At 42.2% G+C, this 17,500-nt stretch overlaps 3 protein-coding genes across 4 annotated transcripts in view; 1 reads left to right on the top strand and 2 right to left on the bottom strand.

The window, feature by feature from the left end:
* The window catches only part of LOC109081414 (THUMP domain-containing protein 1), a 7,479-nt gene extending 4,439 nt beyond the window's left edge, over window positions 1-3,040 (bottom strand). Inside the window, exons 1-2 of the mRNA XM_042765913.1 lie at window positions 2,682-3,040; window positions 446-620 (exon numbers count right to left, since the gene is read on the bottom strand). Coding sequence (XP_042621847.1) covers window positions 446-620; window positions 2,682-2,873 — 367 coding nt within the window. The 5' untranslated portion in view covers window positions 2,874-3,040. The remainder of the gene's footprint in view (window positions 1-445; window positions 621-2,681) is intronic.
* eri2 (ERI1 exoribonuclease family member 2) overlaps window positions 1-8,127 on the bottom strand; it is a 95,436-nt gene extending 87,309 nt beyond the window's left edge. Inside the window, exons 1-6 of the mRNA XM_042765862.1 lie at window positions 7,404-8,127; window positions 7,077-7,144; window positions 6,615-6,695; window positions 6,409-6,536; window positions 6,166-6,319; window positions 5,984-6,084 (exon numbers count right to left, since the gene is read on the bottom strand). Of these exons, the coding sequence (XP_042621796.1) occupies window positions 5,984-6,084; window positions 6,166-6,319; window positions 6,409-6,536; window positions 6,615-6,695; window positions 7,077-7,144; window positions 7,404-7,426 (555 nt within the window). The 5' untranslated portion in view covers window positions 7,427-8,127. The remainder of the gene's footprint in view (window positions 1-5,983; window positions 6,085-6,165; window positions 6,320-6,408; window positions 6,537-6,614; window positions 6,696-7,076; window positions 7,145-7,403) is intronic.
* A 1,296-nt stretch (window positions 8,128-9,423) lies between these two features.
* The window catches only part of txndc11 (thioredoxin domain containing 11), a 14,615-nt gene continuing 6,538 nt past the window's right edge, over window positions 9,424-17,500 (top strand). Inside the window, exons 1-5 of one of the 2 annotated variants that reach the window (XM_042765835.1) lie at window positions 9,424-9,615; window positions 16,447-16,663; window positions 16,829-16,926; window positions 17,021-17,150; window positions 17,364-17,454. In XM_042765835.1, the coding sequence (XP_042621769.1) occupies window positions 9,491-9,615; window positions 16,447-16,663; window positions 16,829-16,926; window positions 17,021-17,150; window positions 17,364-17,454 (661 nt within the window). In that variant the 5' untranslated portion in view covers window positions 9,424-9,490. Of the gene's footprint in view, window positions 9,616-16,446; window positions 16,664-16,828; window positions 16,927-17,020; window positions 17,151-17,360; window positions 17,455-17,500 lie in introns of both variants that reach the window. The other variant, XM_042765827.1, reaches the window with a different exon arrangement.

Raw genomic sequence — 17,500 nt, 5'->3', positions numbered from 1 at the left:
GAGCAGAGGATCTGTAGACACTGTGATCTACAGCAAATAGAGAACAAGAAACACTTTCTGCTGATTTGTCCTAAATATCACAGTGTGAGGGGAACATTTCTCCCCAGATTTTAAGCCCTGATCCCATCATTTACTGAACTTAGTGATACTGAGAAAATGATAACACAGCTGTGCTAGCTGCAAAATATGTATTAACCATTCACAATGTTAGATGTTAAACATGATTTACTCCATACTGACTTTATATTTTCATCTATTTAGATCGATTTTATTTATTATTATTAATGTCGTTGTTATATATATGTCAACATTGTGTTACACAGTCATGCTAATAAAGATTAATTGAACTGAATTGAGAGAGAGAGAGAGAGAGCGCGCGAGCTGTGATCTGTATCTGAGGTTCAGGTGGAGCTCACGTCACGTGATGATCTGATCAGACTCTCACCGACTCCATGAGTGCGAATGAACACCACGTTATTGGCTCCACTGTCCACCGCAGTGAACCTCTGCTGATGTGTCTTCATGGACATCTGTATCTGAGACACTTCCTTCTTCAGAGCAGCTTCTGCATCTTCATCATCCTCCTCTTCCTCACTGAGACTGTCCTGTGTGTCTGCGGGCTGTAACACACACTACAGTAACACATCTCTATAGTGAACTGCACTACAGTAACGCATCTCTATAGTGAACTGCACTACAGTAACGCATCTCTATAGTGAACTGCACTACAGTAACGCATCACTACAGTAACGCATCTCTATAGTGAACTGCACTACAGTAACACATCTCTACACATCTCTTCACTAAACTGCACTACAGTAACGCATCTCTATAGTGAACTGCACTACAGTAACACATCTCTATAATGAACTAAACTACAGTAACACATCTCTATAGCGCACTACACTACAGTAACGCATCTCTATAGCGCACTACACTACAGTAACGCATCTCTATAGCGCACTGCACTACAGTAACGCATCTCTATAGTGAACTGCACTACAGTAACATCTCTATAGTGAACTGCACTACAGTAACGCATCTCTATAGTGAACTGCACTACAGTAACGCATCTCTTTAGTGAACTACAGTACAGTAACTCATCTCTTTAGTGAACTGCACTACAGTAACGCATCTTTTAGTGAACTGCACTACAGTAACACATCTCTATAGTGCACTACAGTACAGTAACACATCTCTATAGAGAACTGCACTACAGTAACGCATCTCTATAGTGCACTACACTACAGTAACACATCTCTATAGCGCACCACACTACAGTAACACATCTCTATAGCGCACTACACTATAGTAACACATCTCTATAATGAACTGAACTACAGTAACGCATCTCTATAGTGTACTACAGTACAGTAACACATCTCTATAGAGAACTGCACTACAGTAACACATCTCTATAGTGAACTGCACTACAGTAACGCATCTCTATAGTGAACTGCACTACAGTAACACATCTCTAGAGTGCACTACAGTACAGTAACATCTCTATAGTGAACTGCACTACAGTAACACATCTCTATAGTGAACTGCACTACAGTAACACATCTCTATAGTGAACTGCACTACAGTAACACATCTCTAGAGTGCACTACAGTACAGTAACACATCTCTATAGAGAACTGCACTACAGTATCACATCTCGATAGTGTACTACAGTACAGTAACACATCTCTATAGAGAACTGCACTACAGTATCACATCTGTACTACACAAAACAATACATTAACAAAACTCAACAGCAAAACACAAAACAGTAACGCATCTCTATAGCGCACTACACTACAGTAACGCATCTCTATAGCGCACTACACTACAGTAACACATCTCTATAGCGCACTACACTACAGTAACGCATCTCTATAGCGAACTGCACTACAGTAACGCATCTCTAAATACAACAACACTACAGTAACTCATCTCTATAGTGAACTGCACTACAGTAACACATCTCTATAATGAACTAAACTACAGTAAAACATCTCTATAGTGAACTGCACTACAGTAACACATCTCTATAGTGAACTGCACTACAGTATCACATCTCGATAGTGAACTGCACTACAGTAACATCTCTATAGTGAACTGCACTACAGTAACACATCTCTATAGTGAACTGCACTACAGTAACGCATCTCTATAGTGAACTGCACTACAGTAACACATCTCTATAATGAACTAAACTACAGTAACACATCTCTATAGTGAACTGCACTACAGTAACGCATCTCTATAGCGCACTACACTACAGTAACGCATCTCTATAGCGCACTACACTACAGTAACACATCTCTATAGCGCACTACACTACAGTAACACATCTCTATAACGCACTACACTATAGTAACACATCTCTATAGAGAACTGCACTACAGTATCACATCTCGATAGTGTACTACAGTACAGTAACGCATCTCTATAGTGAACTACAGTACAGTAACATCTCTATAGTGCACTGAACTACAGTACAGTAACTCATCTCTTTAGTGAACTGCAGTACAGTAACATCTCTATAGTGCACTGAACTACAGTAACGCATCTCTATAGTGCACTACACTACACTACAGTAACAACACATTTGTATAGTGAGCTACACTAGTGTAACATCTCTATAGTTCACTGCACTATTGTAGCATCTCTGTAGTGAACTTCATGCTGCTGACCTGCTCGCGGCCGTAGAGCGCGTCCGCGTACTCGTTGAGCAGGCTGAAGGCTTCGCTCGTGCACTTGCGCTCGTTCATGTTGCAGGTGATGAGCACCCCCTGCGCGCCCACCTCCAGCTCGCGGGAGCCCTTCTGTTTCTTATGCGCGTGTCCGCCGAAGCGCTTCCTGCTCCTCTTGCGCGTCTCGGACATGACTGCGCTTTATCTCTCTCTCTCACACACACACACACACTCTGCTTCTGCTGCTGCTGAATGAAGAGATGTAGAATCTCCGCGTTATGAACGCGCTCCTGGCACGCGAGTGTCTGTCGCGCTTCAAGCTCTCCGCAGCGCGCGTCGTACAGGGCCCCGAGTGGGACATTTGATTACGAAACTCGTTTGCCAGTGCTACAAAAAAGAAGCCACAAAACCATAAATATCACACGTTTTCTTTTTAAAAGTTATGAAAATATATAGAATAAAAAATTGCATTTGTATAAAAACATTTTATACAAATTTGTATTTGTATAAAAACATCCTTTGTGCATAATGTATTATAAAAGTACTCATAATATTGGTTGTAATTGTATTATTTAATAAATTATGTGAAGTTAAAATGCATTGTTAAATTTGCAGATTCCTTATTACATATTAAATTGGTTACCATGTGTTTTGATGCAAAGCTGTAACAATGAAGAGCTACAGTAAGTATTGTAACTGTGGATACAATTAAATACAAACCATTATAAGGTCCATTACAAAGTATAGACTAATTAATATTTTATAATGCATTATATATACAGGCTTCAAATGAAGTGTTAAAAAACCCATTCTATAATTCTGCAATCTATTGTGAGGAACATATTACTCATGTAAAACGTTCTAGAAGTTTCCGCAACATGAAAATGTTTTCATGTCCCTGACAGAATAAATTAAATATGCATCAAACGTGTTTTCAAAAGTGATTTATTATAAATATTATATTACAGGTTTGTTAAAATCACAAAGACACAACTGATGAGTTGATCATCATAATCATGATGCTGTGATGCAGAATAAAGACAGACGTTCTCTGTATCTGATAACCAAACACATCATCTGAAGTCTGAACATGGAAACGCATACTAGCATAGCGCACCTACTGTTTCTGTCACGTCTTTAGTGAGCAGTGTGCTCGTCTGAGATCGTTAGTGAGGAACATCATTTCATGTGTTGATTCTCTCCCAAAAACAGAAAGAATGGATGCAGAAATGTCCAAGTTAAGGTTAAAGGATGCAAATATCCCTGACAGAATTTCTAAAAATACTTTAAAATGAGTTTTCTTTATAATAAATGAATTCTTCAACAGGTTTGTTCAAATCTAAAGACACGTGTTCACCGGAGGGGTCTAGAGCCGCAGGTCTGTGGTGTTCTGATCTGGTTCTGTTTGCTGGCCTGGATTAATCCAGACTCCCACTTGAAGAAGTCGCAGCCCTTCTGTGGCACGCCGCAGCTCTGCCGTCTGACGGGGCAGCAGTAGAACACACGGCCGTGGTTCGGCCCGCCGTTCCCCACCGTCAGACGCCTGGCCCTCCGGCCGCAGCCGCACAGAGGAGACGTGATCTTAGACGCGAGGCTGACCGCGCGGGACACGCCGGGCGTCGTGGTCCTGATGGGCGGGTCTTTATAAACGCTGAAGGATGCGCCGCTGCGTCCTAAGAAGCGCGAGAGCGGTCCGTACGGGTCTGTGCGCGGGAGCGGTCTGGAAGCAGAGGAGCTGGACGCTGGTCTGGCAGGTTTGTAGTGGTCTGACGAGGTTTTGTTGGGTCCTGTGGGATCAGTCTCCTCAGGCTCCGCCCCCACAAGCACATCATCATAAGAGCCAGGCTCCTCCCCCTCGGTCAGCAGGACTCCGTCCCGCCAGCAGGCGTCTGGAGTCTCGGGGTCGTAGGTCGTGTCTGAGAGCCCAGTGTGCGGAGACCTCAGCTCTGGACGCGCCGGCACACAGCGGAGTGTTTGCGCTGGAGAGGACAGTGCGCGGCGACACGAGCGATCGACACACACTCGTCTGCCGCCGCTCGTCACGCTCACGCAGCGCTGAGGGTCGCTCACCGGAGACGCTTCCACACGGAGGTCTGGACTTCACCAGCGCCTGACAGAGACAGAGACACACGCGGCTTTAACAGAGCTCAGCGCCGGCTCCTGATTGGCTGTGGTGTCACGCAGTGGGTGGAGTCACCTGTGACAGAACTCACCCCCCTCAGAGACTTGGTCAGGGTCAGCAGACAGCCGTCAGACATCATCCTCCACGCCAGCAGAGCCGTGTTCCTCGCGTCCACCAGACCTGAGCAGACCACATAAAGAAACATGCTTCAATAAACCATGATCGTGGCTTATAAATGACACAATCAGGTGCTTCTAAGTTATAATTATAAAAGTTACAATTATGAGATAAAAAGTCATAATGACATAATGTTAATGATCACAGTTTTGTCAATTATGTCTTAAGTATGACTTAATATCTCATTTTCAACATGTCAGTTTCAACATTATCTCATAATTATTAATATCTAGTTTTGGCTTCATCTCATAATTAAGAATTTCCAAATTTCAACTTTTTATCTCATAATTTTGGCTTTATAACAATTAGTGGAATTTCATAATTGAATTTTTTTAATCTCATAATTTAATATTTTTATGATTAAGAATCTCAATTTAAACTTTTTAATGCCATATTATGAATTTTTATCTCATTATTTTGATGTAGCATTTCATAATTTAGATGATCTATCTCATAATTTAAACTTTTTATCTCAAAATTTCAACTTTTTTCCCCATATCTTCAATTTCCCTCTTATCATTTTAACTTTCTCATAATTATGAATTAGTTTATTAATTTGGATTTCATCTCTTAGTTATGATTTACCAAAGCATGCTCTTTTTGTCTTGTGTGGTGGAAATGGGCTTCCATAGAGTACTCTGTGTGTGTGTGTGTGTGTTTTAGTGTGTGTGTGTGTGTGTGTGTGTGTGAGAGAGTGAGTGTGTGTTACAGTGTGTGTGTGTGTGAGTGTGTGTTACAGTGTGTGTGTGTGTGTGTGTGTGTGTGTGTGTGTGTGTGTGAGTGAGTGTTTTAGTGTGTGTACCTGAGTGCTCTCTTCCTGTGAACTGGATGCCGAGGTCCAGCAGAGCTCCTCTCAGACCTTTGGGCTTCCTGTTATAAAAGAGCTGACAAACAAACACTAAAGTTAAACACTAAATGCCTGAAAGCATGAACTGAACCGGCATGATTTCTCCCATTGATCAGGGTCTGTCTCTGGTGTGTGTGTGTGTGTGTGTGTGTGTACCCTGTATGTGGCTCGCAGGTCGATCCAGCTCTTCAGAGCTTCAGGAACGCTCAGCTGCTTCCGTTTGCACTCGTACAGCAGACAAACTCCCAGATCCCAGTCTGCATCAACACACACACACACACATTACAAATGAACCCACACAGGAGATAAAGCACAGGCAGAGAGGCAAGCATTCTCACCTGACCATGTGACAAACGCACAGGGGTGTCTGGAGGGGGCGGGGCCTGTGCTGTCCGTCTCAAAGACCACGCCCCTCTCCTGCTGGAGACTGTGCAGCCAGCGAGTGAATCTGGACAGACAGATGTGGAGGGGAGGGGCGGAGTCCACCTGATCCTGTTGGCCAATCACACGCAGGGTGACAGATACATGACTGAACTAAGCATGAGGAATCATCAGAGGTGTCTGCAGGAGCTCAGGGTAACCTGTGTGATGCCGGTGAGCTCCGTGCAGAAGGCGGACAGTACTGGGTGCTCCTGCGGCTGGACGTACGAGTGGAACTCTGACTCCACTTCTCCGTTCGACACGTTCAGCAGGACGGCCGGAAACTCAACTGATGAGGGAGACACACACATGTGAAGACAAGGGATGAGATATGAAACACAAACATGAGAGGCGTCAGGACTCTTACTGATCTCCTGTCCGCAGCTGCTCTTCTCTCTCCAGCAGGTGGACTCGAAGTCAATGATGATCAGGAAAGAGAAGCGCTGCTCTGAGAAACAACAACAACAGCAGCAGAGTCAGTGACATCCACACATGAACACACTCACAGATCAAAACACACACACACACACACACACACCAGAGACTCTTACTGCAGACAGACACACACACACACACACACACACACACACACACACACACACACACTCTTACTGCAGACACACACACACACACACACTCTCTTACTGCAGACACACACACACACACACACACACACACTCTTACTGCAGACACACACACACACACACACACACACAAACACACACACACCAGAGACTCTTACTAAAGACAGACAGACAGACAGACAGACACACACACACACACACACACACTCACACAGACTCACACAGACACACACACACACTCTTACTGCAGACGGAGGGACGCTGATGGGCTCCAGATGATGAATGAGTGCGCTTCCTGATAAGACCCAGCTCTCTGATAACACACCGCACAAATATTATAATATATGATACACATGATATATTAGCAGTATATATGAGAGGAATAAATATAATACAATGAACAAATATTTAAATACAATATCAGAGCAGTCTTGATATACATTTTATATTTAGTCTCAGTGTAACGTGTTGATACATAATTGTATATAATTATAAGTATAACGTCGTTATGTAATAACCCTGATCTGTCTGTTAGTGTTCGTGTCTGATAAGACGCTGTTGTTGTTTCTTACTTCGCCAGACTCTTGGTTGACATGTCGCTGCTGCTGCTGCTGCTGCTTCACACTCGAGGTGAACACACTAACATCTGCTGAATGACTCGCCAAGCATCCAAATGATGAAGACATTTATAAACACACAGCACGAGACACTCCCGCAGGTTTAAATTCCCCGCACAACGAGACCGTTTCCGTTGTTCCGCTGCGTTTCCGGTCGTGCGCCTGCGCTCTGTGACGTGTCTCTCAGCGCAGCCTGTGATTGGTCGGGAGCGGCAGTAATCGCACGCAGTTCTGCAGATTGGATCAGTGGATGCTAATCGATGTCAGAGCTGTAGATCAGCGAGCACAAGTGAGATTATTTCGCTGTATTTACACCAGACTGACGTCATGACGGCCAGAGTGACACGCGCTGTGGTTATTCATGGATATGATGATATGTCTAACAAACTGAGTTTTCAAGCAGGATCAGCACATCATCAGTGAATGAATAGATGAGCTGAAGAGAGAAACTCAATCAGCAGAGGGACAGAGGGACTCCTCCTACTGCTCCTCCTCCTGCTCTTCCTCCTCCTGCTCCTCCTCCTCGTGCTCCTCCTGTGAGAGGGTCTGACTCGGGATCATTCACTGAGTGTTTGTTGTGTGTGTTTACAGTGACGGTGTTGATCTTCTCAGTCTTTGCTTCATTCACATAAAATTGAGCAACCAATAAACACCTGAGTGTCTGAGGACTTCCTGCTTTGACTCCGCCCAGCTGATCTGTGATTGGCTGACTTGATTTATACACGTGAACAGCTGTATAATGTATTTGAACACTGTTGAGAATAAACATGCGGATCTTTTCTTCTGCCTGAGACTATGGCTAGGTGACTGGATTCATTTAGTAACCATGCTAATGAAGAAGAAGAAGAAGAAGAAGGAGAGTCGAGAGGAACAAAGCTTTTCAAAACTCAGCTAATACACTAGTTTAAGCGCTCGAAACTCAGTCTGGCGACCCCTGCTGGTCAAAACTGCGCAAATAAAACGAAACTCCGCTCAAATGTGTGTAATATACACCATCCTCAAACCAAAACCATTAAACATGAGGGTTGTGTAAAAGTTGTGTTCTTTTATTAATGTGTAGTGCTTGTTCTGTGTGTTATTATTAGACATGGGTAGACAAATTAGAAACAATTAAATATCATTCCACTTTTTAGTTATACTCACATAAGTATTACAATTAATTAAATTAGCATAACATTTGCGTTGTTCAGAGAGCAACCGAGCAAAAAGTGAAACTGACAGAGCCAGTAACAGACTGTCTCAACACCAGACCAGACCAGAGAGGCAGACCAGACCCCCCCCCCCACACACACACACTCTCTCTCTCTCTCTCTCTCTCTCTCTTTCTCTCTCTCTCTCTCTCTCTCTCTCTCTCACACACACACACACACACACACACACACTCTCTCTCTCTCTCTCTCTCTCTCTCTCTCTCACACACACACACTCTCACTCTCTCTCTCTCTCTCTCTCGCTCTCTCTCTCTCTCTCACACACACACACACACACACACACACACACACACTCTCCTCTCTCTCTCTCTCTCTCTCTCTCTCTCTCTCTCTCTCGCTCTCTCTCTCTCACACACACACACACACACACACACTCTCTCTCGCTCTCTCGCTCTCTCTCTCTCTCTCTCTCGCTCGCTCTCTCTCTCTCTCTCACACACACACACACACACACACACACACGTGTCATTGCGCTGTGCTCACAGCTGATTGGTCCAGTGTTTGGTTCCCGGATGTTAGTCAGACGGTTGATTCAGTTCAGTGCCGCATTCGATCTCAAAACACCGAAGCTTAGGATCTGACTCGTTTTTAAAACCAGGACCCTGCACATTCTCGTTTATCTGTGCGAACATTTAATGTAATTTCCGTAAGAATCCAGATGTAATGAAACGAAACACGCGCGTTTGTGAGTGTAGTTTAGAGACGCTCCCTCGCTTGGCCCCGCCCCTCCCGGGAGGCGGAAGTGTGACGTGTGTTTGATCGGTTGGTGCGGCGTATGTTTGTGCTCGGTTGTATCTCCCGGGATGAGCTGGTGTCTGTAGCGGGTCGGTGATGCTGCGGCGGGTTCGAGCTCAGCTCCGGCAGGCGGTGGATCAGATGGCGAAGAGACCCGAGCTGTGCTGCGGCGCGATCCTGCTCACCTGCGCACTAATACTGCCCTTGACACTCACCTGCAGGTAAAACACGTCTCTGAACGTGACTATAATATCATATACTGCTCACCTGCGCGCTAATACTGCCCTTGACCCTCACCTGCAGGTAAACACGTCTCTGAACGTGACTATAATATCATATACTACTCACCCGCGCGCAAATATATGGAAGGCCAAAAGGGTCAAAAACACGCGAATTTTAACGCGTAAACAACACGTTAAATACGCGTGAAAAATAAGCGCGTTAAATACGTGTATTTAACATGTTAAATACGCGTGAAGTACGCGTTAAAAATCAGTTTGAACGGGTCAGTGTCACTGGCTGCTGAGGACTTGTGTCAAACTACTTCTGTGAGCTTAGGGGGTGTACCATTCATAGACTAGGATACCACCATTTAACATGCTATAGATTAGCTTATTCAGCCTAATTATTTTGTCCTTTTTGTCTTTTTTGTATAGCCTATAGAAATAATATATTTAAATTGCAGTTTTATGAAAAATTTGATATTATATTAGAAATAAAATTGCCTTGTTTTTCTCCACGTACGCTTTTTTTTTTAGTAAATAAACTTATTAGTGGACATTTTAGTTTTAACAGTGATCAAGCTTAAGTTAGCATCAAAGCTTTTACATTTATGTGGGTAAAATCAGTTACAGTGAGGGAAGCAATCAATGCGGGTTTAAGACAAACCATTGTAATCAATATATGTCTTTGGAAAACAAGTGAGCTTTTCTTGTGCTTACATTTACAGCTATCACCAGCAGGCGGCACTTATTATGCATTCAGACAAACGTGCAGGTGATATTATCAATTTAAATTAATTTAAAGACGTAAAGTATTTCAATATGTTAATTTAGAATGTATATAAGTATTTAAGACTTTCAGGTCAGGTATAAGAACTTGATTTGACTTTCCTGACAGCAAAAATATTCTACTATACTAAAGTCCTAGGCCACCCTGAAAATTGGTATTAAAGCAATTTATTCGTGAAATGATGTGATTTGTTAAAGCACTTCATAACATTTAAGTAAACATTTAAACATAAAAATACTAAGTAGCTCTTTTTTTTTTTTTTTGAATTACAAACATATAGATTATATCTGCAAGTAATCTGGATTGTTAATGAGGTGCCTAATGTACACTTACCAAACCAATGCAAATTAGGCTTTGTTGATGCCGTGAAGCAGATAATGAACTTTCTCTGTCAACTTTGATCTTTAAAGCTAAAACGAACCAAACCCGTGCAACAACTCTGTGTTATTGGCAGCAGACCGAGATACATTATGATTCAAAGTTGTAAGTGTAAGTCATAGCCTTTTTTGATTCATTTGGGGGGAAGTCACCAGCATACTCTGTTACACTACTGTATACAGTGAGTTAATCCCACATTTCCAACATCTTTTCACCAAGTCTCTTACCGCACACCCTGTGGCGGGTTTCAAACCTAACCAGCAGTTTTCTCAAATGAGACTGTGCTATTAAAGCTCATTTTTTCAGTTCCCCAACTTACTTTACCTTCCTCAAGCACTGACAGAACACAGACTCTGACTGAGCCAGACCAGTGGATATCAAATCTTGTGATCATACATTCATACAAATCATCTGCATGATGAAATATACAGTACACTCTTAAAAATAGAGGTGCTTTAGAATGTTCTTCAAGCGATGCCATAGAAGAACCATTTTTGGTTCCACAAAGAACCATTCAGTCAAAGGTTCTTTAAAGAACCATCTCTTTCTTACATTTTTGTAATCTAAAGAACCTTCTTTCACCACAAAGAACATTTTGTGAAACAGAAAGGTTCTTCAGATGTTAAAGCTACTTTAAGGAACCATTTAGACAAAAAGGTTCTTCTATGGCATCGTGAAGCACCTTTATTTTTAAGAGTGTAGGTCAATGTGTTAACATATTCATTACTATTTTAAATCAGAACTAATGTCATTGAAAGCTCAAATGTACAATAGGCCTACAGTACAATAGACTTTCTATTCACAAAACCAGACTCATGTTGTTTTAGAGCTGTGAATGATTGCAATATGTGCAGTCTATTGTTCTTGTGACTCTATAGGGCAGGGGTGTCAAACTCAGTTCCTGGAGGGCCACTGTCCTGAAGAGTTGATTAGCTGGATCAAGTGTGTTGCAGCTGGTTGGATTGAAACTCTGTGGGACAGTGGCCCTGTAGGAAATGTGCTGTGAACTTGTGCTATAGGGAATGCTTAAAATTATTGTTGACCGGATTAGTAGTTTTCTAAGTGAAACCTGCTTATATAAAAAAGTGTAAAGTGTTAAATTAGCAATTCAAAAGGGGAGTCAATGCAGTGTCACTTGTCATCTTTCTTAGCTATTTTATTAAAGCCTTCTTTGATGGACAAGATAAATGTATGAAACTGTGAATGTATGTCTGTGAACCGCACACAAGTATGTACTGAAAATAAATAAATAAACTGCAAAACTATACATTCCATTTGCTGTACAGTAAAGGCACCTAAAAGAATGCAAGTATTTCATGCAAGTATCAGGGAAAGCCCACAAATTTGATCTAAATCTCTAAAATTATCAAAAATTTTATTTGAACTGTATAACCATTTTTTGTAGTAAAACCAAAGAAACCACAAATTGATGATGTCCTTGCAGATAGTAGCCACAGTAACTATTACATTAACATTGTTGAATTGAACTAACAGTGCACCTTCCATGCACTCCACAGCCTCAGATAATATTGCACTATGACTGTGTTAGTGCTGCAGTATATCTCATGCTCATTCCAGATATGTTGATCATTTTATCTGGTACTCCTGAATCCTGACATTCCATTTGTACTAATATATATAGTACACATATGACACATATGTAGTAGCCTATCACTACTACATATGAATAAGTTAAAGATATTAACTACATTTCTAATAGTAAGTAATAGTTAAGCCTGCATTTCAGGCCGGCCCGACTTTTTTTACACCTCTAGGGCCGTGCTTCGGGCATATTTTCACATCATAGTTCAGACGCGGTCCGGGCCTCGGGCCTGTTTTAGGCTTTTCCTTATTTTTATATTTTAGACATCCATCAATTTGCAGCGCTGGTGGAAACAACACAAGACCGTGCTACTGCGACTGTCAAGAGCGGCTCGAATGCACGAGGCTCAATAGGCTCAAGCTTGCCGCAAAGCCCCATCAATAGTAATAACCATGAATGTGTCAGGGGGAAATATTAAGGAGATATTTTAATTATTTACCAATAAACTAGTGTTTCTGAGTCGTGACTTTAAAAAACTAAAACTTATATTTAACAAACAATAAATGCTCCAAACGTTTTTTCTAAATTTAATCACTTTAAAAAAAAAAAAAAAAAACGAAATATAATCACTTTGCCATTACATACAAAACTGAACTATTTTAATAGCTAAAACAGTAGCCTATTATAAGCTGTTTTGGGAGAAGGGAAAAAACACGGGATAATACTATAAAATTTTTGATAAATACTATATTGTTTTGTTGAGGAATTAATCATTCATGTAGTTTCATTTGTAAATGAAGACACAACAGCTCATTTATCATTTATCTGACAATTATGGCAGTAAAGTTTTGACTATTTGATTGTATTTATGCCCATGTGTGATGATAAATGAGCTGTTGTGTTTTCATTTACAAATGAAACTACATGAATGATTAATTCTTTAACGAAACACTATAGTAGCCTATAATTATGGTCTATTAATTAGCTGAAATAAAATGAAATATATGTTACATTTAAACTGCATTCCAGCAAAAATTCCAGTCAGCATAATCAAAGCTTGATTTGCATGTTGAGCATTTAAAGCACGCCATTATTTACAAAAGTATTCAGAACATTAAGTAAAGAGATCGAAATGAAGAGAAAAGGTTAATATAAATGAATATAAATATATAACCAATAATAAGTGGATAATATAATAATAATAATAATAATAATAATATACAAATATGACAGGAAAATGACGATCAGTTAATGGACTTACAAGACTGTAGGATGGATAAAAATGTTTATTTGTAGGCCTATTTTATATTATGCACTTTATGTAACATTTATTCATGATAAACTTAATTTGAGTCAATGCTGACAATGGCATGTAATACAGTCCAGTAGCCAAGGCCTATGGTAAATATAATATTTTAATAATGAAATATTTTGTATATTAAATAATTTCATAATTTCTTAATTCAAAATAAAGTATTAATTAATAAATCTCTGCTAATCCCGGGTTGCTATGGTCACGCTGGTTTGTTTACTAATGTGCAAAAAAGGGGCAATCTTATCTTGAATCTTGATAAAAGTATTTTTTCATAAAACTGCAATCTAGATATTTTCTTTGGACTACACAAGAAAAGGGAAAAAAATACAAAAGAAAAAAAAGAAAAGAAAAGGCATTGATTGCTTCCCTTCACTGTAACTGATTTACCCACATAAATGTAAAAGCTTTGATGCTAACTTAAGTTTGATCACTGTTAAAACTATAATGTCCACTAATAAGTTTATTTACTAAAAAAAAAGCGTACGTGGAGAAAAACAATGCAATTTTATTTCTAACATAATATAATTTTTTTCATAAAACTGCAATTTAAATATATTATTTCTATAGGCTATACAAAAAAGGACAAAATAATTAGGCTGAATAAGCTAATCTATAGCATGTTAAATGGTGGTATCCTAGTCTATGAATGGTACACCCCCTAAGCTCACAGAAGTAGTTTGACACAAGTCCTCAGCAGCCAATGACACTGACCCGTTCAAACTGATTTTTAACGCGTACTTCACGCGTATTTAACACGTACTTCACGTGTACTTCATGTGTATTTAGCGTAAACGCATTAAATACGTGTTGTTTACGCGTTAAAATTCATGTGTTTTAGACCCTCTGGGCCTTCCATATGCTCACCCGCGCTAATACTGCCGTTCGAGGGGAAAAAAAGTCTCCGTGACTCTGAAAGTCTACCTGTAGTTCAACAACAGACACTAGAGCCCTGCATTTCAGCCCGAGCCCGACGGGCCCTGACCTTTTTTATGCACCTCGAGCCGGGCTTCGATTGTTCAGATGCGGGCCGGGCCTCCAGCCTGTTTTAGACTTCACCTTACTTTTATAGTTTAGACATCCATCAATTAGTGATGAAAATTGTGGTCCTGACACGATGATCGTCGCCGCGGGCGTCGTGCTGCGAACCGTCTCGATCAGGCTCCTGAAGTCCCTCTTCAGCGTCTCCGTCTGCCGCTGCGTGGTGTCGTTAACCCCGGGGCGTGAAGCACGACCGCTCTGGGGCTCTCGTCGGCCTTCAGGATCGCGGGTATCTGCGCAGAAACATCGAGAACACGAGCACCAGGGAGACAGTGAGTGTGCACTTTACCTCCGGCTAACGTAGCACGGACGTGTCGGACGATGGAGCCTCTGACGATCACAGCGTCGCGTTCCGTCTCGCGGAGGGGAGAGAAGCGGTTCCGTGTGGAGATCTCGAAGAAGGGGGAGAAGTCGTCGCCCGGGGCCTGGCTCGCGTCCTCCGCTGCAGATGCACCCAGGGTCCGTGGTGTCCCGGCGCCGGCGTGAAGGACATTTGGGCAGATCGCGTCCTGGGTGCACCGGGCCTGTGCAGAGAAAACACACGGGGTGGAGGTGGTGGGACTGTTAGCAGCCCGCTGTATACTTACCCTGGACTTGTGAGCGTCAGCCCGGGAGGTCTCCAGCGCGGCTCTCCGCTCTCTCAGCTGGGCCTGCCTCTGCTCCAGGACCCGAATCTGCTTCTCCACGGCCTCCAGCTCGAGCTGCACCGAATGCATCTCGAACGTGTCGTCACCTGCACTCAAAGGAAGACAAACATCCGCCATTAAAGCAAGTAACAGTGAGTAAAGCAATTGTAATGTGTGTGAATAGAGTATTAGCGATGCACGCGGGTTTAGCGACAACCACGCTGGTGATGCTAATGGGCTATAAGCTACTAGCGGACTCGGGAAATCAAAATAAAACTAGTGATAACAAGGCGCTCTGATTGTTTTTGTTGTAGAATACGATAGAGGATATATTAACACGTTATAGAAACGAAAATGATGGTGTATAAAATAGATTTCAACAATAAAAAATAGACGATAGAGAAATAACGGGACGGAGCTCAAACTAGAGGCATACGACAGCAATATATATATATAATATTTGAGCACCAAATCAGCAGATTAGATCACATGAATAAATGACACTTACTGCTTTAACATTTGTTACTATAGTGTTGCAGCTGTCAAATTCAAAATGACCTTGTTTTTCTTTAAAATGGTGTATTAATTCAGTTTAAACATTTGATTTGTTGTCTGTGTTCTAAATTATTAATATTTTTGACATGTGGCCAAGTATGGTAATACTTACTCGGAATTAGTGCTCTGCATTTATCACATCCAAAGTGCACACACACACACACTGTGAACACACACACACACACTGAAAACACACACACACACTGTGAACACAAACACACACTGTGAACACACACACACACCGGGGAGCAGCTGGGGGTTCGGTTCTTGCTCAAGGGCACCTCAGTCGTGATACTGACAGTGAAGAGAGCGCTGTACATTCACTCCCCCCACTTACAATCCCTGCTGGTACGAGACTCGAACCCACAACCTTTGGGTTACGAGTCCAACTCTCGAACCATTAGACCAAGACTTTCCCCAAATTCTATTTTTTCTATTCATTCTATTGAGAATGGAGTATGAGTTTATGTGATTTGCAAATCATTGCATTCTGTTTTTATGTGCATTGTCCACAGTGTTTGTGTAATTTCATGTTGTTGATATGAATCATAACACATGCATGTGTGTGTGTGTGTGTGTGTGTCAGTCGTGTGAAGAGTGTGGTGGCGTCTCCTCGGGCTCCTCTGCGCTTCTTCCCGGCCGAGGCTCCGCTGGCGGATCTGTTCCTGGGTCAGTTAGAGGAAGCAGATCGTCTACTGGAGGAAGCGGATGTGTCGCTGGTGTTCTACTACGCCCCCTGGTGTGCCCACTGCCTCGCTGCACGACAGCACGTCCAGCAGGTGGCGCTGCGGCTCGCTCAGCAGGTGAGACTCAAACATGCTGCTGAGAACTCTCCTGAAGCATTACACTGATGCAGTGACACGTCATGGGCATGCAGCCTTTATAGATTTAACATAAACATGCCTTTACGTTTGTCAGAGTAATTATAATGAGACAGTCAGTAATGATGATGCGTTTCCTGTGTGCAGGTGCAGTTTGTGGCGGTGAACTGCTGGTGGCATCAGGGCAGATGCAGGAAGCAGAAGAGCTTCTTCCAGTATCCAGTCATTCATCTGTTCTACAGGAGGTACACACACACTCACAGAGAGAGAACCATGTGTTCACGATCACTCATGATAACACCTCTGTGTGTGTGTGTGTGTGTGTGTGTGTGTGTGCAGGGTCGGTCCGATCGAGTACAGGGGTCCGGTCCGGGCTGAGTATCTGGAGAGCTTCATTCAGAGAGTTAGTGCTCCGCTCACGTACCTGCCCTCCGTTAGAGCCCTGCACACCTTCCTCACACAGCACCAGGTACACACACACAGCAGTACAGTAATAATAACAGCAAATCATGTAAATACTTGGTAAAAAAGAAATAATAATATTTTAATATATCTGAATTGCTTATGTCCTTCTGTCACATTGATATCACCATGAAACTCCTGCAGTGTTGTTATTGTGTTTCTCATGTGTGTCTCTCTCTCTGTTGTGTGTGTGTGTGTGTGTGTGTGTGTGCTCCAGCAGGCTGTGGTGGGTTATTTCCAGTTTAACTCATCTCCTCAGCCGGCCGGTTACATCGTCTTCCTGTTGTCGGCTCTGCACGCGCTCAGACGAGGTACTGACCATCCCTCACACTTCACTAACACTGACCCTCTCAGCTC

This window comes from Cyprinus carpio, chromosome A1 (genome assembly GCF_018340385.1).
Source record: "Cyprinus carpio isolate SPL01 chromosome A1, ASM1834038v1, whole genome shotgun sequence".
Classification (NCBI taxonomy): domain Eukaryota; kingdom Metazoa; phylum Chordata; class Actinopteri; order Cypriniformes; family Cyprinidae; genus Cyprinus; species Cyprinus carpio.
This window is presented reverse-complemented; position numbering and strand designations above follow the sequence as displayed.